Source organism: Haliotis asinina, chromosome 9 (genome assembly GCF_037392515.1).
Source record: "Haliotis asinina isolate JCU_RB_2024 chromosome 9, JCU_Hal_asi_v2, whole genome shotgun sequence".
Taxonomy (NCBI): Eukaryota; Metazoa; Mollusca; class Gastropoda; order Lepetellida; family Haliotidae; genus Haliotis; species Haliotis asinina.
Genome location: NC_090288.1, coordinates 35,180,131 through 35,206,066, shown reverse-complemented (window position 1 = coordinate 35,206,066; position 25,936 = coordinate 35,180,131). Strand labels below are relative to the sequence as shown.

The following is a 25,936-nucleotide window of genomic DNA, read 5'->3' as shown; positions in this document are numbered from 1 at the left end:
TCTGGTGGTCAGACAGTCTGTCTTGGTTGACACGGGTCATCGCATCCCAATTGCACAGGTCGATGCTCATGTTTATGTCTGGTCCAGACTCGACTATTCACAGACCTCCGCCATGTAGCTTGACTATTGCTGTGCGGCATTAAGCAACTACAACAAACCAACAAAAAGGCACATGTCGAGATAGAGCCATGACGTTGTGGTATATAATGTATGTCATGCACCCATTTTCTAAACAGTCGGTGCGTCTCACAATTAAGAGATACCCATATTGTGCTGGGGCTCCTCTCACGAAGCAACCTTTACCAAGGTTAACATTAACTCTTATCATTTAACATTGCACTAAGGTTACCTTAGTGACTTACGACCACTTTAGTGCTTTATGAAAAAAGGCTCTGATTAGTAGAGCGAGGTAAAGTACCAGATGAATACAGTTCATTCATATAATTTTAACACATAAACCGACTTCACCATGAGCCGTAAATCTCCCCTGACGGCCGTGTCGGTGGGCGCGTTATCCTTCAACAAGACAGATCACACCATTCATGAGCGGGACTGCTTCCATTTACAAGCACTCGAAGAAGACTAGCTTACGTAAAACGTACTTGGCCTCCTTTCTGACATTGGTTGTTGTCTTCCTTTACACATCCGGCTTTAAAGAGCTGCACGATGTCAACAAGTCTGTCATACCCATAAAAATCGAAATCCTGTATGTTTGTTTTTGTTTCTCTTTTAGAATAATATACGTTGATAATATACGTTGTTCGCTGGTCACGAGGGGTACATGGGTTAATGTACCCACGATGTTTGTTTTGTTCCCTGATCCCGAAGCCCAGACAGAGTTCACAAACTACAGCAGGATCGAGTGGTCAAACTCGCTACTTGGTTGACACATTTCATCAGTTCCCAAGTACGCAGATCGATGCTCATGCCTTTGATCACTAAATTTTCTGGTCCAGACTCGATTATTTACAGACTGCCGCCATATAGCTTGAATGTTGCTTAGTGCGGCGTAAAACTAAACTCACTCATTCACTATTATATGTATTTAGAAACTGAGCGATTGTCTAGCCAAATGTTTCATCCTAAGGTAAGAACTACTTAAATATCATTTATTCACTTTTGAAAGAAAAAAAAATGATCAGATGGTGGCTGGGTAGTAAGATATGTTATTACCTATACGAATGAGGACATCCCGTGTAATATCTCTTTGATATTTGCACAATGTGAAATTTAGGGATTGTCGACGCTGATTGGTTGATTGTATATTTGTACTTCTTTCAAACCACTACGTTCATTCATAATATTTCATCGACCTTGCTGATTCGAGATTCTGAAAAAGACCAAAAAAGAAAGAAATAAAACAAACAAGTAAAGAAAAAACATACAGGATTTCGATTTTGATGCTAATTTGATTATGCTTCATTTCGTACTTAATGAACAAGATGGCGTCGTTTACTTAACGTGGTCTTACTACCACATGTTTTGAAGTAAACAATTGTCTAAGATTTTGCAAACAAACAAGACTACCCAGTTAATTACAATCAATGTCAATGACCTGGAAGCAAAAGTGTAACCTGAATTCCCATTGTTTAACACCTACACTAAGGTTACCTTCTTGACTTACGATCACCATGGTGCTTTTTGAAAGAAGGGCAAGGTCAGGGTGGACGTGGACAGAGAGAGCCCCCTACTGGCTCAACTCTTGAGACGTTCCTGTCTTGGTGCAAAGATGATGTCACAAGATGTATTTCTAACTAACTTTGTGTGCGTGATGTATGTTGAATTGTGGCCGACTTCAAAGTGAAGGTTGAAGAGGAAGGACATATTAGTCCCTCCGGCATCCAGTGGTTAAACCCAGTTAGGACGTGGAATATATTACACTATGGCCTAGAAGGTCATTACACGATCACGCATGGGACACACGTGACGCAAGCAGTGTGCAACGTATTGGTCACTCGTGTGGAAGGTATACGCCACACATACATTCTATTCGGGTTTTTGTTTGAAGTTAAACGCCTCAATATTCCATCTGTTTGGCGGCGGTCCGCAAACAGTGTTTAACACAAGATTGAGTGACTTAGTTCCAGCAATATTCTAGCTGTATGCGGCGGTCTGAAAATAATCACGTTTTGACCAGATAAGTGACCAACACCAGCAGCATCAATCTAAGCATATGGGATACGATGACCAGCGTCAAATAATTTTCAGTTTTGTACTGGGAAAGGGGGTCATCATTCACCCAACCATCAGCCCCACCACAGCCCCATGCCATGAGCAGATCAAAACGTTACCACAAAGAGAAAACGAATTTCACTGTGATTGTGTGTGAGTGAGTGAGTTTGTATTAGGTCGCTCTTAGCAGTATTCCAGCAATACCTCGGCTGGTGACACCAGAAACGGACTTCACACACTGTACCCATGCGGGAAATCGAACCTGAGACATCTGCGTGACGATCGAACGCTTTACCACAAGCCTACCTCGCGGCTGCCTATCTATGGATGCTGATATGGTAACATCTCCTTCGGCGTTTACGTTGGGCATTGTTCAACGCTAACAATTTTTGCAACGTTTGCATGAACATGTTTCGTAGAATTTTTTCTCAGTTTGCCGAAATGATCTGTTTACTTCCATAAGTCTGTTTGTATCAGCAACCCTACGTCTTCCATCAGATCCGTTGGGACCCAGTGATTGTGACGTCAGTAACATCTTAGAAATCGTTCAGATAGCTTGAAAGTCTGGCTCAACCAACTTGGAATCTTTACACCAGCAACACGTATCTCTGTGCCATCAATCTTAGAGTTTTAGCAAATATTTGCTTTATATTAATTTAGCAAATCTTAATCTACATCTTAGCAATCGTTACATTACCATAACATCTGCATCGCCACTAGCAGATCACTAGAATAACTTTACCCGTGAAGATCCGGGTCAGAATTGATCTTCACTAACCCATGCTTGTCGAAAGAGACGACTAACGGGATCAGGTGATCAAGCTCGCTGACTTGGTTGACACACGTCATCGTTCCCAGTTAGGTAGATTGATAACCAGGATGTTGATCACTGGATTCTCTGTTCCAGACTCACTTATTTACAGACCAGCAAACATGTAGCTGAAATACTGCCAACCAAGCAACGTAAACAACCTTCTTAGATCACTTCAATAGCAGTCCAATATCTTGGCATTAGGATTAGTGATAATACGACCATTCATACGGCGCTGATGTCCACACTGCAGATGCAACGTTTCTGAGTGCGTGAGAGGTTAGTTTTATGCCGCACTCAGCAATATTCCAGCTATATGGCGGTGGTCTGCCCCATAATCAAGTCCGGAAAAGGCAATCCAATGATCAACATCATGAGCATCGATCTGTGCGATTGGGATATGACGTGTCAGCCAAGTCAGGGAGACTGACCACCCGGCAACGTTTCTGTAGTCAAAGAAAACTAGAAATTACGTCAATGTCAGTATTATCTACATCACGCTCTAGCAGACTTCCAGGACTTGACACTAACAATGCATGATGTCATGCTGAAAAATGCCTCTTCTTGACCTGCTGCGTCCAAAGCAAATCATCCAATCAGCTGGGACTTATCTGCACGTGATGGATAACCTCATGATCCATGGATAAACTTCCTGAAGCGTAATCTCAGCATCCTTATCACTAATATTGATCTCTTCATCAACGCTCTAAAATCTTTCAAACAGCAGACCTTAGATCTTGCATCACCAACATTAGATCTCTGTATCAGCAGTAGTAGATCTCTGCATCAGCAAATTCAGACCTCTGTGTGAGCAATTTTAGGCCTCTGTGTGAGCAATTTTAGATCCCTGCATCAGATATATTAGAGATCTGCATTTGCAGGTTTTGACCTCTGTATGAGCAGTTTTAGATCTTGGCATCAGCAATTGTAGATCCCTGCATCAGCAATTGTAGATCTCACAACAACCTTAGATCTCCATCATCCTATTTCCCAGTTCTCTACTATATCAATCTATCAAACTATCATTAAATGCTTCAGCATGAGGATAACCCCAATACACGCTTTTCAAAAACACTTGCAGAGCAAAATAATTGTAAAACCAACCAAAAACACTCTGGTATAATCTTGGTCATTTTATTTCTGTTTTGTCAAAGAAGACAAGTAACTAACAATAAAGACTATTGTTACTCAACAATAACTAACAATACAGACCAATAAAAAACGCACATTCTATGAGATGCTGTGTAATATTTGGCGTTCAGTGATTCAATGGCAGTGATCAGAGAACATTTGCCACAGCTTCAAGCATAAGGCCCCTGATGTATGAGAACCAACCTGTGCTGTCACTTAAGTAGACTCTCTGAAGGAAAGACGCCTTGCACCAATCATGTCAGATCATAGTATGTTCGAGGTATTATCACAAATGTCTAACAAAATACAACATTTCAGTTCTTACCCTAAAGCAGTTTTCAATATTTGTTCAAACATCAAACTCACATTAAATAATGTAATCAGAACATAAAATTTTACAGTTTTGTCTTTCGTCATTTTTTTTCAATACATACTTGTTAATTTTTTCACATATCAATATTTAATGTAATGTAGAACTTATGTCCCCTTCAGTGTGTATAAATCCCAAGACATTGAACACAAAACTATACATTTCATTGATAACCTACAGTATGTACTGAAAGCCACTCCAATTTATTTCTTGTTTAACAGATTTTTGTACCCACAAAACCCAAGGCAGGAGGGGAAATGTTCTTTTTTTAAAAATTACCAGTCAAAGTAAGAATTTTACTTTTTGCTATTTATTAAGCCAAAAGGGACACAAAAATAATCAAAAAGAAAAAATTCTTGTATTTAGCCCATAAAATCATTAGGATGTTATTTTTTGAGTGGGGAAATTAATTTGAACTGTTTTACAAATTCCTGAAAAAATTATGACTGGTGGATCCTAAAAAAAAAATAAAACTGGTCTGGCCTAATGAGTTATTGGAAGAGTGTCAATCCATTACTAAAATAATCTCATATTGTCAAATAAGTTGGCATAGTATTTAAAGCACTTGGTCAATAATGTTCCGAGACAAGCACTTATATTCATCAACAGAGATAAAAATATGAAGAAAATATATTTTCAGTTCAACAATAAATAATAGCCCTAATGTTGTCCATTCAGAGACTAGGCTATGTTATGAGGGTGGAGCACCCATTTGGAACATTGTGACTACACTATCTCACAAAATATACTGAAATCTTTGGAAAATAGTTCATATCAAATCAACCACTATAAAATGATATCTTATATTTCATGAATAATGGGTAAAATGTTTGTTCCCGACAGCACATGAAGCTGATTGAGTGACAGTTGAGACGCTGATATGACAATGATGTTCTTTCATAAATATTGCACCACAGCAGTGAGTGAGTGAGTTTTACGCCACACTCAGCTGTTTTCCAGCTATATGGCTGTGGTCTGTAAATAATTGAGCCTGGACCAGACAATCCAGTGATCAACAACATGAGCATCGATCTGCGCAATTGTCAACAAATGACATATGTCTATCAAGAGAGCATGCCTGACCATCCAATCCTGTTAGTCGCCTCTTATAAACTATTTCCCTCCAGGCGTGCACAATCTTTGGTGAACACTGATCTCAGAAAAGATTTGTTAAAGCAGTGTATAGTTTTTATCACAACATTTGAGTACAAAATGGAACAGAAACCACATTTATAAACATTTTCAAAAGGTTCTTTCTAAAATAGGTTTACCAAGTTTACAATTTTTAAAATATTTCAGTCAGCAATGAAACTATAGTCGTAACATCACTGTTTGGGTGTATATTTTGTAAGGATCTGTAAACTGCTATTTCATTCAACCTATACTAGTAGCTGTTGCCATGGTAATGTTGACTGCCTTGTCAGTGCTTCAGAGGTTATTTGTCTTTGGTCAGGGAGGCTAACCATTCACTATGGTGGAAGGAGAAGAGGAGAGTTATGTAACTGTGTCTGAAGAAACTATTCTTGCTAAAAATAATTAATTTAGGAGATAAACATCATGTGTTGGCTAATTTCAGAGTGTTATTGAGTATTTGAAACATGGGAATACATTTGGAACTGACAACGTGAGCCGGAGGTTTCAAATGAAATCTTATAGTGCTTCAAATACTCAGTAACACCAAGAAATTATCCAATACATGATGGTTATCAACATTGTAAACAAAAAAGTAAACCCAACGGTTTTACTGTCTGCACTCATTTACACTGACTACGAGTCATCAGCAGGCCATTTCCTCTGGTTCTCATGGCAGCATCTGAAGTTGCTCATTTGTCATTCCAACTTTATGTCACAATATGATTTGAATGACGTCACCACTGTTGATGACACAGCAAAACAATTGTTTGCGATGTTTCTATGTGTCAATATGCAGCGAGTAATCTTGCAGTTTCCGGGAATCAAATACCATTTGATCATGTTTTTCAACCAATCAGATTACAGAACAAAGTGACTTTTGCTTTACAATTTCAAATATTCTACGTCAGACATGTGGGAAACAGGCCACTAGAAAATTATTTAACTGCTGCTGACAAAACACCCCTTGATTAAAATGATTGATTCTCAGGTTTTTTTAAACAGACATAGTCCTCGTTGTCATACCAGAAGCTTGGAGGACAGTGTTGTGATTAGCAAGATATTTTGTATCAAATATCCCAGGTTTCCCAGCACCAGGGATACTAAACAGCCAGTTCCTGAACAAAACATAATTTTAGCATTCAGAAGTTGTTTTTAATTCCAAAAAGAATCAAACCAGAAACACTACTGATACGACAAGAACATATTTACTCTACCTTGACAATAAACATTATTCTCAATGATTTTTACATTCACCTAATTTTATAATTTTAACATCTTACCTATACCTACTATTCAGTGCAAAGATGTATTAAATCTTGACAAATTAGAAATAAAACAACCAAGAATATGTTTACTATTGCCAAGACAAGGTGTAACCGTCAGAAATGAGTGTCAGAGTGTCAGGCAGTCTAAGGCCAAAGAAAATACCCCAGCATACAGAGGAGGATGTAGTTATTACCTAGTGCACTAGTCTCTACATCTACAAAGCCTTCCCAGCAGATTCTATAACTATGAGATACCTTCAGAGAATATAATTTCCATAACATTACACCTACCCAACCATATACATGTATGTCCCATTACATCATATAAATAATATTTATTTGCCAGACCATGTAATTTCTGAATCCTTTGGTCTTACACACAAGGATGAATTACAGTTTCAACCGGATTTCTAGATCAAAAACAACTTATCTGGTATTTCTCAAAAACATTTACGAAAAGAGTTGAAAAAACAGGTTCTAAACTGAGCAGTGTTTGCGGCAGGTTTTGTACAATTGCGTGCAGAAATACAGGCCAAATCTATTGGACGTGAAATTTTCAATACAATCCTGAATCATTTCAAAATTTAATGTTTTTCTATATGTTGTTGTTTTCAGATACTTTTTTAAACCTAAGTAGATCAGATTTTATGCATCCTAGGCACATATGCAAAATATTTTTTGGCATGTTTTTATTATTTTTATTGCACTAACCCAAACACTGTTCAGTTAAACATCTCTTTAATGAGCATTGGTGGTTTCATTTGTTTTTTAAATTTCCGTTCAAATGGGTCATGGCTAATTAATTACCAATATGAACCCCATTAATAATGTTTGTCTACAACTGATAATATAAATACCAAATACCAAATAATACACTAAGATGAAAAAGGTGTGATTAGGTTCAGATGCAATGAAGCAGATGAGCAAAGGTTTAAGCGACTGGAAGAAATATATTTAAAAGTCTAGTTGTTCTGAAAGTAGTACTAAATCTGACGGAAACTAAAAGCAGCTAGTAATAAGAACGTCAAATGACAACAGATAATGTTTAAAAAAAATCCCAAAGTAAGGAACTGATTCTAATATAAACCACTGAGTGTCTAAGTTCCTTCATATTAAATGTTTCAAGCTAATCTCTGACATTCAGAAATTTTACATTTTACAAAAAAAGCCAAAATTTTCCATGCCTAAAACAACACACAATCTGTATTTTTTGTAGAACACTTTTTCACACCCAGTAAAGCTACCAAATGAAAACAGTTACTTTTGCATGTTCTCAACTAAGACCCAGTTTCTTACTTATCTGTTTCTTTTTAAAATGTGAATTTACATTATTGCTTTTGGCATCCCCTTTACAGCATTTGGCTGCAGAGGCAGAAGTTTAGATCTGATGGTTGTCACCTTTCATAAACACAAAACTCTATAGTCAAGCCAAACTTCTAACACAAGTTTCCACTTGAGTTGTATCTGGTAAGGTCGTTCCTTTACAACAAATACTAGTTCTCCAAATTAAAGATGAAACTTAGTTCTTTTAACTTGAAATCAAATTTTAAAGCATTATTTCTTAATTTCTTCCTCAAGTTTTTCAGTTTTTAACCAAATGTCATGTTCATAAAAACTTTACATTTTCTATCAATCACTGACCAATTGTAGGTTCCAAATTACTGACTGATCTTTTGAATAGTTTGGTAGTCTCTGATTGGCTGCAGTTATGCTAGCGCCGCCTGGAGGGAGGTGTATGTGCAGTTGGAGCGGGAACAAAGCGGTTCTGGCTTAAAGAATTCCTGTATGTCCAAAGACTTGCGACAGCTCTCGCAAGTCTTTGGACACATAGGTTTGTAAAGGTCAAGGCCATTTGATTTCCAGACATCAACAACATTGTTGACAAAGATGTCCATCATTTCATGTGTGTGATGGGGAGTAGGTGCCACACGCAGTCTCTCAGAGCCACGTGCGACTGTAGGGTAGTTGATGGCTTGGACGTAGATGCCGTGCTTGTTGATCAGCTCATTGGACACCTTAGTGCATGTCAGGGCATCCCCCACCTGAAGGAGAGAAAGTACCATACAGTAATTACCTCACTATTTGAAGAGTTTTCCAAAAAAATCACCTTCCACTTTGTTCAAGAATATTTTTGCTTCATTCTGGCTTCATTCTGTTCTGTTAATTGAAACAATTGTGTATGTTTCCTTTGAATGTTATGAAGGAAGTATAGTGAGTGAGTGAATTCGTGAGTGAGTATGGTTTTACGCTGCTGTTAGCAACATGCCAGCAATACCACAGCAGGGGACACCACACATGGGCTTCACACATTGTAGCCATGTATGGAATCGAACCTGGATCTTCAACGTGATGAGCAGACGCTTTAACCACTAGGCTACCCATTGCACCATGAAGGAAGTGTAAGGATGTATTCACAAAAAGTCTAAAGAATGACTGAGAGTCAAATTGTGAAAGATATGGAATTATATATCCACTCAGGTACGCTATGACTCACATGGATAGGTATTATATGACTGGGGCTGTGCATGGCTGGGATCCCTTCATGAGTTAGCTTCTCACGCAGATACAAGACATTGCTTTGATGACGTGCTCGAAGTTCTCGACCTTCATCACTCGCCAGCACCTGTTGATAATGAGGATTCTAGGATGAACATATTGCTTAAAGTGCTACAATTACTACCTTTGAACACACTCGTTTGCTTAAGGTGAGACAACCACACATGTTTGTTATGTAAAATAATGAATATAGAATATAGGCAATTGGTGTGACAAATGTTTACAAGCTGGGAAAAGAACATGATAAATGGTGGGCATATCAGTTAATTATTGACAGTAGGGGTTTGACATTCAAGATCAAGTGCTTCTTTGCTAACTGAGACAAGAGCTCCACACAGTGTATCAAGAGTTTTACTTACATCGATGGAGGCAAGAGCTCCTGACAGTGTTGTAGGAGGTAAGGCAGTGGTGAAAATGAACCCTGCAGCATAACTCCGAACCATGTCGATGGTGTTTGCGGTGCCGACAATGTAGCCACCCATATTGCCAAAGGCCTTGCCTGGAAACACACCAGTCTCCGTGATTTGGCATATATATTATCAACAGACATGTTTCCAATCAAAAATTAATCTGAAATATTACACTCGTTTCACCAGACACATGTGTAATTGACCTCCAATTTAGAAATATCTGAGCCACCCCGTGAGAAGTGTTTTATACTTTCTTAAAACAAATAATAAAGTTACTTTTATATGAAATAACTGTTACCATGAATCATGAGAAATGAACAAGTTGCTTACAACAGCATGTTTCATCTTGTAAATTAACAGGAAACAATGAGACTAAGAACGAGATTTTATCTTCAGTTAATTTAGGCAGATTAATGGTAATTCTGGAGTAAACTAATGAGAATCTCCTCTTTCTTGAAGAAGGAGGAAAAAAGGACACGGAAACAATATCATACAACCTTCATGTCAGTATGTCTAAACTCACCTGAGTATAGTTTTATGCTCTTTTTTTGCAATATTCCAGCTAAAACACCAGAAATTGGCTTCACAATGTACTATGAGGGTAAGTCAAACCAGATTTGTGGATTAACAGTAAAATGTTCTAACCACAAGACTACCCCATCAACCAACTGATCTATGAAAAGGCAGATCTTACCGAGAGTTCCTGAGATGATGTCAAGTTTGTCCAGACACTCGTCTCTCTCAGCCACACCAGCACCATGGTTGCCATAGAGGCCCACTGCATGCACTTCATCAACGAAGGTCAAGGCCCCATACTTATGGGCGACATCACATAGTTCTTTCAGTGGACTGATTGATCCTGTAGATGTAAGGTTCCAGTTTGTCACATGATTCAACTATTTGATGTTTCACAAACTCACATATTTGTCAGATGAATTTTGGTCTTTATGGAGGCACGTAGACTAATATCTAGTCTTACACATGTACGTATTTTACAGAAGAAAAAAAAGGATCCTAAATTTATAAAAAAATATATTGAACAGCAAAAGAAATGCAATTCAATCAACACACCTGGATACAATGACACGTGACCACCTGATCCTGTCAGCCACCTCACACAACAAGTCATGCGACAAGAGGCAATGTTAATAATACATTTAATACAACAGAGACAGTCATGGGTACTCACCATCCATGGAATGCACAGTTTCAAATGCAACAATCTTTGGGACACTGGTATCCACTTTCTTGAGAAGCTCCTCGAGATGGTCGGGATCATTGTGACGGAATATGTGCTTGGGGACGCCACTTGTCCTGATACCAGCGATCATGGATGCATGGTTACCGGCGTCAGAGAATATATGGCAACCTGGACCAAAAACAGTTTTGTTGAACACTAATTCACTCTTTCCTAAAAGTAACTGGTGTGAGAAAACATGCTTGAAGCTATTGATTGATTTGTTCAGAGGACTTCTCTGAGTTGGGTAGTTGAAGGATGAGGACTATTTTATGGCTATACAACTTCCTTATTTTGTATTAGTGACATTTCGATGATTCTAATGTCGTTGTCAAGTCAGTGAATCTGGTATCACTTGCTTGACAACGTCATTAGAATCTGTTGAAATGTCACTAACACAAAATAAACAAGAGTCATCAGAAGATGACATATCCCCCCAGCCCCCACATGTTTGAAAGGACAAATAATCCGAGAGTTACTGTTTTTCAGACCAAGTTTGAAATGTTTCCATGGAATTCATGAAAGTCATAAATGCCACATATCTGTAACCAGTATGCCAGTTATATGACATTATGATGGTAATATCACAGTATGCCAGTTATATGACAGTATGATGGTAATATCACAGTATGCCAGTTATATGACATTATGATGGTAATATCACAGTATTCCAGTTATATGACATTATGATGGTAATATCACAGTATGCCAGTTATATGACATTATGATGGTAATATCACAGTATTCCAGTTATATGACAGTATGCCAGTTATATGACATTATGATGGTAATATCACAGTATGCCAGTTATATGACAGTATGATGGTAATATCACAGTATGCCAGTTATATGACAGTATGCCAGTTATATGACATTATGATGGTAATATCACAGTATGCCAGTTATATGACAGTATTCCAGTTATATCACAGTATGCCAGTTATATGACATTATGATGGTAATATCACAGTATGCCAGTTATATGACAGTATGATGGTAATATCACAGTATGCCAGTTATATGACAGTATTCCAGTTATATCACAGTATGCCAGTTATATGACAGTATGATGGTAATATCACAGTATGCCAGTTATATGACATTATGATGGTAATATCACAGTATGCCAGTTATATGACAGTATTCCAGTCATACAACATTGTGCCAGTATGCCATTTTCATGCCAGTTATATGACAGTATTCCTGTTTTTATCACAGTATGCCAGTTATATGACATTATGATGGTAATATCACAGTATGCCAGTTATATGACAGTATTCCAGTCATACAACATTGTGCCAGTATGCCATTTTCATGCCAGTTATACGACAGTATTCCTGTTTTTATCACAGTATGCCAGTTACATGACATTATGACAGTAATATCACAGTATGCCAGTTATATGACAGTATTCCAGTCATACAACATTGTGCCAGTATGCCATTTTCATGCCAGTTATACGACAGTATTCCTGTTTTTATCACAGTATGCCAGTTACATGACATTATGACAGTAATATCACAGTATGCCAGTTATATGACAGTATTCCAGTCATACAACATTGTGCCAGTATGCCATTTTCATGCCAGTTATACAACAGTATTCCTGTTTTTATCACAGTATGCCAGTTACATGACATTATGACAGTAATATCACAGTATGCCAGTTATATGACAGTATTCCAGTCATACAACATTGTGCCAGTATGCCATTTTCATGCCAGTTATACGACAGTATTCCTGTTTTTATCACAGTATGCCAGTTACATGACATTATGACAGTAATATCACAATATGCCAGTTATATGACAGTATTCCAGTTATATGACAGTATGCCAGTTATATGCCAGAATGCCAGTTGTACAACATTATGCCAGGTATATGACAGTATGCCAGTTATTTGACAGTATGCCAGTTATATGACAGTAGGCCAGGTATATGACATTATGCCATTTACATGACATTATGTCATATCACAGTATGTCAGCTTAAAAATAATATAGGTTCATCTTTGACAGTACATGTAGTTAAACCTACAAGTCCAGATGATGAGGCCGAAAAGCCTACATCATAATGAGGAGCAATCATTACCCACAGACATACACATAGACCAGCTTACCTGGGAGTGCTTTGAGCAGAGTAAACAGTGTTGAGTCATTGGCCACGTAGCAGGAGGTGAAAATGAGGCCAGCCTCTTTCTGATGCAGATCAGCCAGACGTTTCTCAAGACGTTCATGGAGCGGGGAATTGCCGGAGATGTTCCTGGTCCCGCCAGCACCAGCACCATGCTTCTCCAGCGCTGTCCTGGATTTCATTGAAACATGTTTCAAACAACAATCAGATCAAATACACAAGTTATAGAGAGTTTGCAAGGAAAACGTACCAATAAATTTCACTTTAGACAAGAAGGTAAACCACATATAGTAAAATTAAGATAGCAAATCCTCATAATTTTCCCACACCAACTGAAAATTTAAGTCTCAAATTTTATTCAACTTGGGATAAAACTTGTTTAACAAACAGCAGTTGGAACAGCAACTGTCTTGAAATCTAGCAGATGGATCTTATACATCTATGATCAAATACAACCAACATCACTTTTGCCTACAAGCTACATTTTAAACAAAAAGGAGAAATCTTACAGCTGTCTTCAGACATAACTGTAGCAGATGCACACATTCTGCAACACTACAACAGCTCATTCCTCATAATAAATGCCCAGCCCCCTTATCAATGTAGCGCAAATTTTTCATATGTACTTATATACCTATCCGTTACCTAGTTTTCATTCACCTGATGGAGGAGAAAGAACATATTCTGAAATGTCATGTTCTTCAAAACAAGAAGTTGACATCAAGAAATTCTGTCCTTTACTAAAAGAGCTGTCTTAAGTGATTTCTCAAACAACCCATATGTCCAAATAACATCCCTAGCCCTACTATTGTCATAAGTCTATGTTAAGGTATTGGAGGTACGATCACCAAAGTCCTAGGATCGCTTTGTGTAATGGCACTGTTTCAGAAAGTTACCTGACAGCATTGCAGACTTTAGGATGCCAGCTCATGCCTAGATAGTCATTGCTGCACCACACAGAGATATCCTTCTTGCCATTTGAGTGCTCCTGGGCAAAGGGAAATGCATCTGCATTCCGCATCACTTTCTTGAAGATACGGTAAGAGTGATCCTTCTTCTTCTTGTCTACCTCAGTGGCAAAGAAGGCTTCATAGTTGAAGAATCCTGGGGGATTACCTGAAGGACAACAGGAGTGGGTAACTGAAGAAACACTACATTAATAAGGATTTATCTACTTAATGTGGGAGAAAGGACCCCAAGTAATGAAGGTTCTGATGCTTGAACCTAGTCTTAACCTTATGAATGTTCATAGTTCTTTAGCAAATCAATGTATGCCTCATGATGTTTTTTTCTATCCTGTCCTCCCTTGATGTGTCTACAACTGCCCAAGTGGCAATGCCTTTCAATACTACACACAGATGTTTCCTGTCCTTCGTCCTGGTGTTAGTCATTAATGTGTCTACAACTGCCAACGTGATAATGACCCTCCAATACTACATTCACATCATTCCTGCCGTTCTTCCTGCTGGTAGTCATCAATGTGACAATAACCTTCAATATTAGTCAAAGTGTCCAATGTCATCAATGTGACAAGGACCTGTCCATGTGACAATGACCTCCAATATCATACTCATACTGTCTACAAATGCCCACATGATACTGACCCGCCAATACTACACTCACACCTTCCATCACAGCACCTGACCCTGTTTGAGTCTACTCACCTCCATGTGGTCCTGACCCTTTTCCTCTCAGTATCTTGAGGGTTTCTCCCAGACTCCATCCTGGCACTCCTCTGTAACCCGAGTCCTTCTCCACAGTTGCCTCCCCCTTCATCTCCACATTCATATCAGCACCAGCAGTGGTGGCAGCATGGTTGGCGATATTCCTGCTCAGTTTGGTACTGTCCTTGGCAGCGGCCATGGTGCTGATGTCATCTAGAACATCATCAGGAGAGGAGGAGTGAGCATGCTTTTACTGATGTCTGTGAACCTATATCATAGCATTTGGCAGTGACATTTGGCATCCTTAGTCATATTTATGAAGAGTGAGTGAGTGAGTGAGTGAGTGAGTGAGTGAGTGAGTGAGTGAGTGAGTGAGTGAGTGAGTGAGTGAGTTGTAATGGTGTGAGTGAATGGGTATTGGTGGATGAGTGAATGAGAGTGGGTGCATAAGTGCATGACGTTCTTCCTTATTCATTTTATCAGAACTCCCAGAAGTCTTTGGTTGAAGATTTTAGTAGGAGCTAATGCTCCTTCCACTAGACTACCCCACTGGCACAAGGAGTGTTCATATACAAACAGAATATTAAAATAAGTTTTGATATTACTAAGAAAATTTAAATATTTAAATATCATTCCAAATATGTTAAATTTGATGCTGCAGATGTAACTGGTACACCAGGCTAAAAGTAGAGTCCTCCATATATTATATTGCAAGCAGATTCTGACCTTCTTTGTTGACAGTGATGATGTCACTCTGGACAGCTGGGCTGGCTTCCTGAACCTTCACCTCGTTGGCCAGGAAAGGACACTTGGTTGTCCCGGCAACCTCAGCTGCAATATCATATCAGTGTCACTGTGAGTGACTGGGCTTGGAACACAATTCCTTTCACATCACAGTATATTAGTATATGACGAGGATACTAAGCCCATCATGACAGGTATCACATGATTAAGGATCCTAAGAAGGACACATTTAAAATTCAAACTCGAATCAGCAGATATGGAATGTATTCAGTGCTGAGGATTGCACTTACTTCTATTGCCATGGCTAAGGAGATCATTAATGATGTCAGCAATGATGATTTTAGGATGAAAAACACAACATCATTAAGGAACTACCACATATATATTGTTCAGGAGGGCTCATTTTAATTTCTTTAAAACATAATTTATTAACTACATAAACTTGTGAAAGAAGTAGAAGTGACAATTAATATTTTTGGTTTCAGGAAGCTGTCTGTCATTTATTTCAAGAAACATGTTGCTCTCATCTGAATAAATATCTAAGTATCTTAGCAATACGACTAACTAAAACTTGAATGTTTTATACAGAGGGTGATGGACTGATAAGATGAAAAATATAAGTCAAAGCTTAGCTTCTCTTGGAAAGTGCAAACACATTTGCAGAAACAAGTACATTTTCTGACATCCAACCTGCCACGGTTGCTACATTGAAAATCAGACATGAACCAACCGCTGTTCGAGTTATGGATTTATATGAAAATTATGACAGGAGCACAAAACACAGGTGATGAATAACCCTCGACACGACTGATCAACAAAATATGAGAAAAAACGTGATGCATATTTTCAATAAACATTTTCAACAAATATGAGCCATGTTTCAGTCTCACCTTCCTTGGTGTCCACCCCAGTGGCTGAGGAGTACTGGACAGCATGGGTCATCACTGGGCAGCGATTGGCATAACTCAGGAGCTGCTGAGGAAACTGTCGCAGGTTGTTGACAGGGATTTTGGTCAAAAACGGACATGCCAGACGCTTCATGGTGCTCTGAAAATAGTCACAGATTCAAACCCATGCCTCAGATCCTAGTACAATGAGTGAAGTTTTATGCTGCTTTTAGCAATATTCCAGTAATATCAAGGTGGGGGGACACCAGAACCTGGCTTCAGACAATGGTACATTGTGGGAATTGACCAGGGGTCTTTGGCAAGCAAACACTTCAGCTACTAGGCTACCCCCACATACTGCTACAGATAAAGGATAGAGTGAGTGAGTGAGTGAGTGAGTGAGTGAGTGAGTGAGTGAGTGAGTGAGTGAGTTTAGTTTTACATTGCACTCAGCAATATTCCAGCTATAAATTATTGAGTCATTCACTCCACTGAGCAACAGCATGAGCATTGATCTGCAAAAAAAGGATACAATGAGCACACTTTTGTACACATAAGTTTCTGTACACAAGTGGTTAGGTGTGCTTAAGTAACAGATACCTTGAGTTCTTGAAAGGCATTTAGAGGCTGGACGAACATGACTACATGACGCGGTTTATGGATAAAAGGTTATTTCTAGGTCACAGCAATCTACAAACCTAGTATTGTGATCAGATAAAATGTACACGTCAAATTACTGCTCTACAGATGTGTTATGTATGAATTCAAAATATACCACTCAACATTTGTCAAGGATCATCTTGTCAAATTCAGTGAGTAGTGAGTGAGTGAGTGAGTGAGTGAGTGAGTGAGTGTGTGAGTAAGTGGGTGAGAGTGAGTGAATAGTGAGTGACTGAAATTTTACACTGCTTTGAGCAATATTTCAGCAATATGGTGGCAGAGAGCACAAGAAATTTGAGGAGAATAAAAAAATCATGGCTTAACAGGATCACTGGCACTTGAATCAAACTGCTACATCAGCGGTTATAAAAACATCTTTTGTACATGACATTGGGTCAGTATCATAACCTTTCTAACACAGCAAAATGAAAATAGTAATTAAGAAATCATTTTTCAAAAACGTTATACAGTTAATACGATATTTCAAAGCTCCACCTTTCAATATAACTGACAAATACTGAATAGAGCTGTTGTGCCATATCACGTTTATTGACTAATTCAAAGGTTGGTATTTTAATACAACACAAAACAACAATACACCTATTGATTGCAAAAAGGCTGTTAATTAACATGATATGAGTAAATGACTTCAATGGACTGACTGGTCATGCTGATACTACCCACTATACAACTAATCTCACCTTGATAAGGCAAACAGCTGGTGACGCTGATATAAAACGAATCTGAAATATACAAGAAACAGAGATAACAGATTCTATAGTCATACTGTAAACACGTGGCAATAATGAACGTAATATAATAGACAGATAGCTATTTACCTGTACACTTCTCTGGGATGGACCTGGATATTAAATAGTTTGTAAAAATCGAGATCTGAGATATAAACCTAATAACATATATCCATTGTCACATTTGTCCTGTACTCATAGGCGTGGCGGTTCGATTTTATACAGACAATTATACAGTTTATCAAAAGCTAATAATATTTTCGTCCTAATTTGCTGCAGCATCCAGTTAGACGCATCAAACTCAAATCTTACTTATCTTTGGTTTTACTTATTCTCAAAGAAACTAACAATGCTCTAAAGTAAGATATAGCAAAAATGCCTTTAGATGTAAGTGTTTGTGCTCATTACAAAAAATCACAAAATGCAAACATAGGTAACTCCCCAAAAGGTTTGAATAACATGATTTCCTTCAAGTACAATATTTTCATTTTTATTTTTAAATCATTTTCAAAATGTATGGCTGACTCTTCACTCCACAATGAAAGCAACTGGCCTAGCATTTAGACTTTGATAAAGTCTGGCATGTTTCGCATAACCTGTATATTTTCAATCAATCAATTATAAATTTATGCTAAAATCTCAAAAGAGAACTTGTCTGTGAAACAAGAAAATATATGAGTCTAATCTAAATAAGTTTTCAAAAAGGAACTCATACCATAGTCATTTTACGTTTTCTAACTATTACCAACACAAACTGGCAATTCACAATGTAGTCCAGGCTTGTCACACTCCAGAGCAACTAACAAAGAGCTAGAACATTCTCACTTATATAGGTGCAGCATATTGGCCAATCACTGTCTCCCGTGGAATGGGCTTTTCTATGAAGCATGAGTTTTTGGAAAGTGAGAGACGCAAAATGATCCATGAATAGATTCATTTAATGCTTTGATACAATTACCAACATGTGCAAAGTCACAATTGTTTGAAGGCTGTTGCAGTTCAGACAATAGAGTGTCAATACATCCTCACATCAATAGATGTCTTACCAGGAACTCTTTTGTCCTCGAAGGATTATGTCTGTGACATATAGACAGCAGATTGTTTTGCTAATGTCTCACTAGGATCTACCTTTTCCAAGAACACTCAGTTTGGGAAAAGAAATTACAAAATGAACACTTTCTACTTTCTGTTTTAGTTTTCTTTCATTTCATGCCAACTCACAATTGATAGATACTTGATTAGCATTTTAGAAGATGCTGTTTAATGACCATAGAGATTTTTCTGAGTTGAATCTTCCTTTATTCTTTACTGAGAGACAGCTATTTACCTGCATACCTGCAAAGTTTTACCTGATGATGGGGCCACAACAAGCACTGAAGCGTTGTACGCAAGAATAAAAAGACGATGCAACAAAAAATTATCTCTATGTTCATCACAACTGTTGGATAAAGGTAAGGCTGGTCTCCAGTTTGGTTTAAATTGATGGTCAGAATATACAAGAGGAAGATACAGAATGGTAGGTTTTTAAAAATATATATAGTATTTGTGTTTGTTTGTGTTTTGTTTAATTCTGCCATCAGCAAATTTGAACACACTGATAAGTCTGGTCCATACGATCCAGTGACTGACATCATGCATATCAGTTTTTGCCATTGGTATACGCTGACATGCAGAAAACAAGTACGTAAGTCTGACCACTCCATCCTTTTTAACCACCTCTTACACTGAGTGAGTCTGTCAGTGAGTGAGTGAGTTTAGTTTTATTCTGTACTCAAGAATATTCCAGCCATATGGAGATGGTCTGGCGATGAAATCATGAAGTCTGGACCAGACAATCCAGTGATCGACAGCGATGGACATTGATTTACGCACCTGAGATACAATGGCATGGGTCAACCTAGTCAGTGAGCCTGACCACAAAGCTGTAAAGTCAAGGTGACAAGCATGGGTTACTGAAGGCAATTATTATAGCCCAAACCATCATGAGTCCACTTCTTACAACTAGCATGGTTGCTGAATTAGTTCTTAGCTAAATCTTTACAGGTTGTCTTTTTCAAGGTGTGTTTCAAAGCATAAATATGTTTAAGCATGACTTTTAGCAGTTTAAGTCAACCAGTAAAATACCTTTCAAGTGAGTGAGTGAGTTTAGTTTTACGACGCACTCAGCAACATTCCAGCTAAATGGTGGCAGTCTGTAAATAATCGAGTCTGGACCAGACAATCCAGTGATCAACAACATGAGCATTGATCTGTACAATTGGGATCTGATGACATGTGTCAACCAAGTCAGCGAACCTGACCTCTCGATCACGTTAGTCGCCTCTTACGAAAATACCTTTCAAGAGGAGAAATGGTTGTTTACAATTTGTTCAATGACCACATTTGAGAGATCATCATTGTCTTTGTGAGTGAGTTAGGTCTCAGTTTTACACCACATTTAGTAATACTTCAGCAAAGTCATGGTGTGAGACACCTGAAATAACCATCACACATTGTACCTATGTTGATCAAACATGGGTCTTCAACATCATGACAAAATGCCTTTAACAATAGGCTTAGCCCCTCCCCATTATCTTTGAGTGAGTTGGGGTTTACGCCACTTTGTATTTTTCTGAAGATTCTGGTGTATCAAAAGGAAGCAACTCTGCTCCGCAAACTGTGGTATGTCAGATGACTGGGCCACATGCCCCAAACTATATATGTGAATGTTTGGCTGACTTGTTTCTCGGTACTTATATACTAGGATCTGCAACAAGGTACCTGACCTTTCCTACGTTCACGAGGAACTTTAAGCACCTGACTGTGCCTTTATTAATTGTGCACGATAAGAGGTATTTTTATTACACTTCTTTTGAACACGTTTTAAGAGTGAGGCGGAAATGGCATTGACAGTTTTACATCTCACGACCGCTTGTTGAATGTCATATATTACTGAGAGCGTTGTATAACAGTCATACAAACTTGATTTGACACTGACTGTAGGCAGTGTGCGAGTAAATGTCATTAAAAAAATACCATACGATAATTATTTTTAATAACAGATGTCATTCTCGACGTCACTTCGTATTATGAATCTCAGCTCCTTGGGGATCTTCCAACTCATGCAGCCACTAAGCACACCAAGTTAATGTGGCTTTCCCCTCCATAATGTGTGTTTAAGTCTTCGCTCATCACAGCAGAGGACCATGTTCAGTTCTCAATGTCTGAAGTGTTCAGTGTCACATACTGACACTTTCCAGAAAGATTGGCATATTACTATGGACCATTATCTACTAGTCTTCTTGAATCATTACTTTTTTCACATATTTGTGGTTTACTTGATTCCATTCAATAACAAAGGCACATGATGTTATGAAAGACAACTTCTTTCTTACTGCATGGTGTGACATTTTGATGTAGATTCTTACACCTTTATCAAGCTTTTGAGATGACAATGGTGTCAGAATCTACATCGAAACATCACTCGTTCAATTAACAGGAAGCTATCATCTATGAAACTGTATGCTTCGGTATTGACTCACTAGCAAGACTGCTGATCAAATGATTCTATTCATTGTTTGTGTGTGAACTAGCAGTATGGCACCTGCAAGGCCTAGTTGTCTGTGAACTACTGGCAGAAGTGAGGTGCAAATATCTAAGTAAAGGATAAAATATATTCTTTCAGTCACATTAACTGTTCTGCTGTAATCTGAAAATAACATGCCAGTTTTGCTAAATTTACATGAAAGTACTTTTACCAAAATTGTCCAATGTTTAGCAATATTTCATCAGCTTCCACTAACATTTGGTCTTATCACAGATCATTCATGTTTGAATACATTCCCTTTTATTGTGAAGACAGTGAGTAAGTAAGTTAGGTTCTACGCTGCTTTAAGCACTATTCAAGCAACGTCAGGTGGGAGATATGTATCCATGTGGGGAATCAAACCCTGGGCTTTGGCATGAGAACAGAGCCCTTTACCCCACTGCCCCACAGAAATATAACATAGCACTGTATTAGTCTCATCTGTGTTAGGAAATACATTCTCAGTGGCTGTGCTGAGTCAAAAATGTTTATAGTTTTTATCCACAGAATTAATATTCCCATCATATTCCTAGGTATGACTCCAAGCCTCCAAATACGAAAACACGAAAAATAGTCATGTGATCATTTCCATCTTATATTCGAAGAATTAGACATCCAGAAGAAACAGAAAGTGACAAGTACAATATTGACAGAGTTTATGGATAACAGCTTCTTTTATTTCACGAGAGCGACACTCAGACAGACTCTTGTACCGTTGTAAAGCAGGAATAAAGGAATGACAATGGTACAGGAATCTGTATCAAAACATCACATAAAATATATTTTCACAATAAGAAGTAAGTAGATACATCACCTTTCAGACAAATTTCTTCAACAAATTTATTGAACTATTTCCTACACTCACCTATGCATCCCGTTATCTTTAAGTAAGATGCTATGGTTTCACAAACATCTGGTATTGGTTAGTATTAAAATGCAAACATGGCTGCCAAAGCTCTCTCAGCTGTTGTTGTGCAGTGTTGTGTTACAGTCATAAAGCAGATATTTTATGCTAATATATAAAAATAATTTCTTTTTGTTTGGTCAATGCCACACTCAGCAATATTCAAACTTGTAAATAGCAATCCAGTGATCAATAGTGTCAACAAATGTAACATTATATTTCACATAAAACCCTGAGCACTCAAGACTAGTGCTTCAGGAATACAGTGAAAGCTGTCTAAACTGGCACTGATCGGGACTGAAGAAATAATCCAGTTTAGACAACATGCTGGATTGTAGAGCTTATGATAAATGTACTAACTATAGATGGCACTGAGATTTTATGCTGGTGTTTACAACTTGCCGGATTGGGCAGATGCCAATTTTGGCAGCTTCCACCATACAGGGATGAATGATGAGCCTGTATCTGAGTTTTATATGACGCAAATATGTGTCAGGTACATACAAACACAGACACATACAGAAACCATACTGCATCCAGAGAGACGGACAAACACCCTGAGATCATTCCTACAGCACAATAGGAGGTGTCTGTGTCCGTTTTCGCCCGACAGCTACGACTACTGTTTGGCTGATCACTGATTCATCCTTGGCTCTGAAGCCATCATCTGAACCCACACTATGTCAGTACTTCACCAGACCCTCATACATTACCAGCAAAACTTACTGATGGGGCTCACTGGACTCCTACTTTGGTAAGTCAAGGTAAAACCTTCTCAGTGTGCTACTCTTAAATGTGAGTCAGTGGGTATAGTTTTACACAGTTAATATTCCATGAATATTATGGTATGGGGCACCAGAAATAGAACTGAACCCAGGTCTTTAGCAAGACAAGCAGATGCTTTAACCATGAGACTACCTCACCCATCTGTTTTCCCAAAAGAACACTGAATGGACAACTCACCTAGTCAGTAGAGTCACTGGTCTTCTTTGCAGTGTGGAGGTGTGTGCTTTTCACTGAAAGCGACACACAGGCTGGAAAAGAAAAACAATCAAATATAATTACCAGTAATTAATAAAGTTAGTGGGTGGTACAAAGGTACAGTGTGTAGTCAGGACGTAGTGTTTTATGCTGCTATTAGCAATATTCCAGGAATATCACGGTAGGGGACACAAGAAATGGACTTCACACATGTACCCATGTCAGGAATTGAACCTAGATCTTTGGCGTGGCGGGCCAAGACTTTAACCACTTCAAATACTCCACTGCCCTTAAACCGCATGAAAATAATGTAAAATACTCCAAACACCATCGCCACTTCTACCCAGAAATATTCCAGCTAATGGTGGCCACAAATTAATCAAGTCTAGGACAGATAAATTGGTGACTGGTACTATGAGCTCTACATTAAACCAAGACTCCAACACTGCCAACCGATCCAGTAAACCACTTCTCATCTGTCTCACAGTCTCTGAAGAATATTATTTTCTAAACTGCCCTCCCCTGCAATGCACTTAAACCCTAAAAGTAGCAAGTCTAGATTTCCCAAGGTTGCCACCTCACTGGTTTGTTTTTTTTCAAACTAAATGAGTTTCTTTGTTTCCATCAATATGATATATATTCAGGGACAAGTCTGGGTCACCTCCTAAGACAAGCTGCCAGTGACTACTCGCAAATATGTTCGCACGTCCCTCCTGGATGACCTAACTTAGATAGTCATCAACCGTGTGAGATCAAATTCCAAGTCTGTCGTTAGCTCACTTAAGGTCAGATCATGACAACTACTTTCTTCATTTGCAATGTCATCTTTATGTGCTTGTATGTACATGTGATAATCAAATTATATCATTATTTGATGCTAAAATGGGGAGTAAGAAACAGGTTACTGCACATAGGGACATGAGATATGATTCACGGTATTGTACCACTCATTGTTTCAAAACAAATGATTAGATAAGATTCAAACAACTAGTAACATAAATGTTATCTGTAAGCACGAGTGTAGTAATTTCTAGTGACCCAGAATCTTGACAAGGGCACAACTGATTACATACTTTAAGGCTTCTTGTGATCATGTTGAGACTTCTGCAAAGTCTTTTATGTCGGACATTTTATATGCTTCAGATTTCCAAAAGACTCTCTTTAAATGAAATTAGTTTTAATGCACTACTTCCAGCTTTATTGACAAACAGTTGCTTGACAATGGTACAAGACTCTGTATCAAAACATCACACTCATGAAATCAAAGAAAGTTGATAGCTGTAAAGTTTGTCACTATTGTACTTCTCAACTTTTAAAACGCCTCTCAAAGAAGTTAGTTCCAGCTTGTAAAATGTATCTATTGGTTGGTCATAACAGGAAGATTTATAGTATATCAGGGTCTCATGTCCCAACACGATCGTAGCACTATGACTGTTGTAAGTCTATGGGAGTTGCAATCATCTTAGCGCTACAACTGTCGTAAGTCTTTGTTAAAGTAAGGGAGTTACAATCATTTTAATGCTATGACTGATGTAAGTCTATGTTAAAGTATGAAGTTGAAAAATAATACAATGAAAAAAAGCTTCAAACGATTCTCTGATTTTCCCCTAGCGCTGGGGAAAGAATGGTTTCAACAGCTGTGCTGCACTGTGCTCATAATACATGCGTGGTGAATAGGTTAGTGGAGCTTGAAACAGTATGATTGCCTGGAATATGACGTCATGAGCAGTAGTCTAATTTTGGTTGTATACACAAACAAGTAAATAATCTACTTGGTACATAAAATACATGTTGATTGTGTTAACCCGACACTGTCACGGAGAAAACTCAATGTCAATGTCAATGTCACCTATATGTCTGCCTGCCTGTCTGCAAATGACAATATGCAATTCACAGCTTCAATCACTGACCACAATTTGAAATTAATACCTATTGGGCTTATAAGTCATAAACAAAGAGCCGTCTAAGTGTATCAGCAAATGAACCAGTGGCCAATGAAAAGGGTTCATTACACTTGAGTGCACACACATTTGGCTGTGACTGGGTTCGGTATTGCATCTGCTTCGTTTTAAGGGAGGCAAACCCAAGTATAAAACATCACACTTTTGATATGCAATTATGCGTTTATAATTTTGTTTATTTGTTTTTTCTTTATCAGAAATGCATTTCATATATCATGAATAAGTGATAACTGTGTTTCAATTATTTTTGATTTTTGGGTTGCATGTGACCTTAAACCTTTTAGCCATAATGTGGCGAAAACAAATTTGATGTTCATAAAGAATGTGTACATATTATAAAACCTGTCCTCAAAGGACAGTAAAACAACTAGCCACAATCACATTTTGAATAAAAACTAGCATGTGAAGTTAAAACTAGTAGCACTATTGAACATTAAATCATATATAAAAACAGGCTAAAGATCAGCAACAACTGAAGGCAGATCACCAAACTAGGGACCATGGGGACTTACAGCTACCCGCACAGACCCAAGCTGCATTTATACCATCCCTTCATCCAAAAGCAATTGTGCTGATATTTAACAATTATAAAACGATTAAGAT

The 25,936-nt window shown here is 38.1% G+C and overlaps 1 protein-coding gene across 3 annotated transcripts in view; it reads right to left on the bottom strand.

Moving 5' to 3' along the window:
• Positions 1-4,103: 4,103 nt before the first annotated feature.
• The window catches only part of LOC137295645 (5-aminolevulinate synthase-like), a 65,889-nt gene continuing 44,056 nt past the window's right edge, over positions 4,104-25,936 (bottom strand). For all 3 annotated transcript variants that reach the window (XM_067827106.1, XM_067827105.1, XM_067827107.1), the window contains exons 2-13: positions 23,355-23,425; positions 17,875-17,916; positions 16,517-16,673; positions 15,609-15,713; positions 14,883-15,095; positions 14,115-14,334; positions 13,205-13,389; positions 11,039-11,218; positions 10,544-10,708; positions 9,799-9,938; positions 9,378-9,506; positions 4,104-8,925 (exon numbers count right to left, since the gene is read on the bottom strand). In XM_067827106.1, coding sequence (XP_067683207.1) covers positions 8,590-8,925; positions 9,378-9,506; positions 9,799-9,938; positions 10,544-10,708; positions 11,039-11,218; positions 13,205-13,389; positions 14,115-14,334; positions 14,883-15,095; positions 15,609-15,713; positions 16,517-16,667 — 1,824 coding nt within the window. In that variant the 5' untranslated portion in view covers positions 16,668-16,673; positions 17,875-17,916; positions 23,355-23,425 and the 3' untranslated portion in view covers positions 4,104-8,589. The remainder of the gene's footprint in view (positions 8,926-9,377; positions 9,507-9,798; positions 9,939-10,543; positions 10,709-11,038; positions 11,219-13,204; positions 13,390-14,114; positions 14,335-14,882; positions 15,096-15,608; positions 15,714-16,516; positions 16,674-17,874; positions 17,917-23,354; positions 23,426-25,936) is intronic.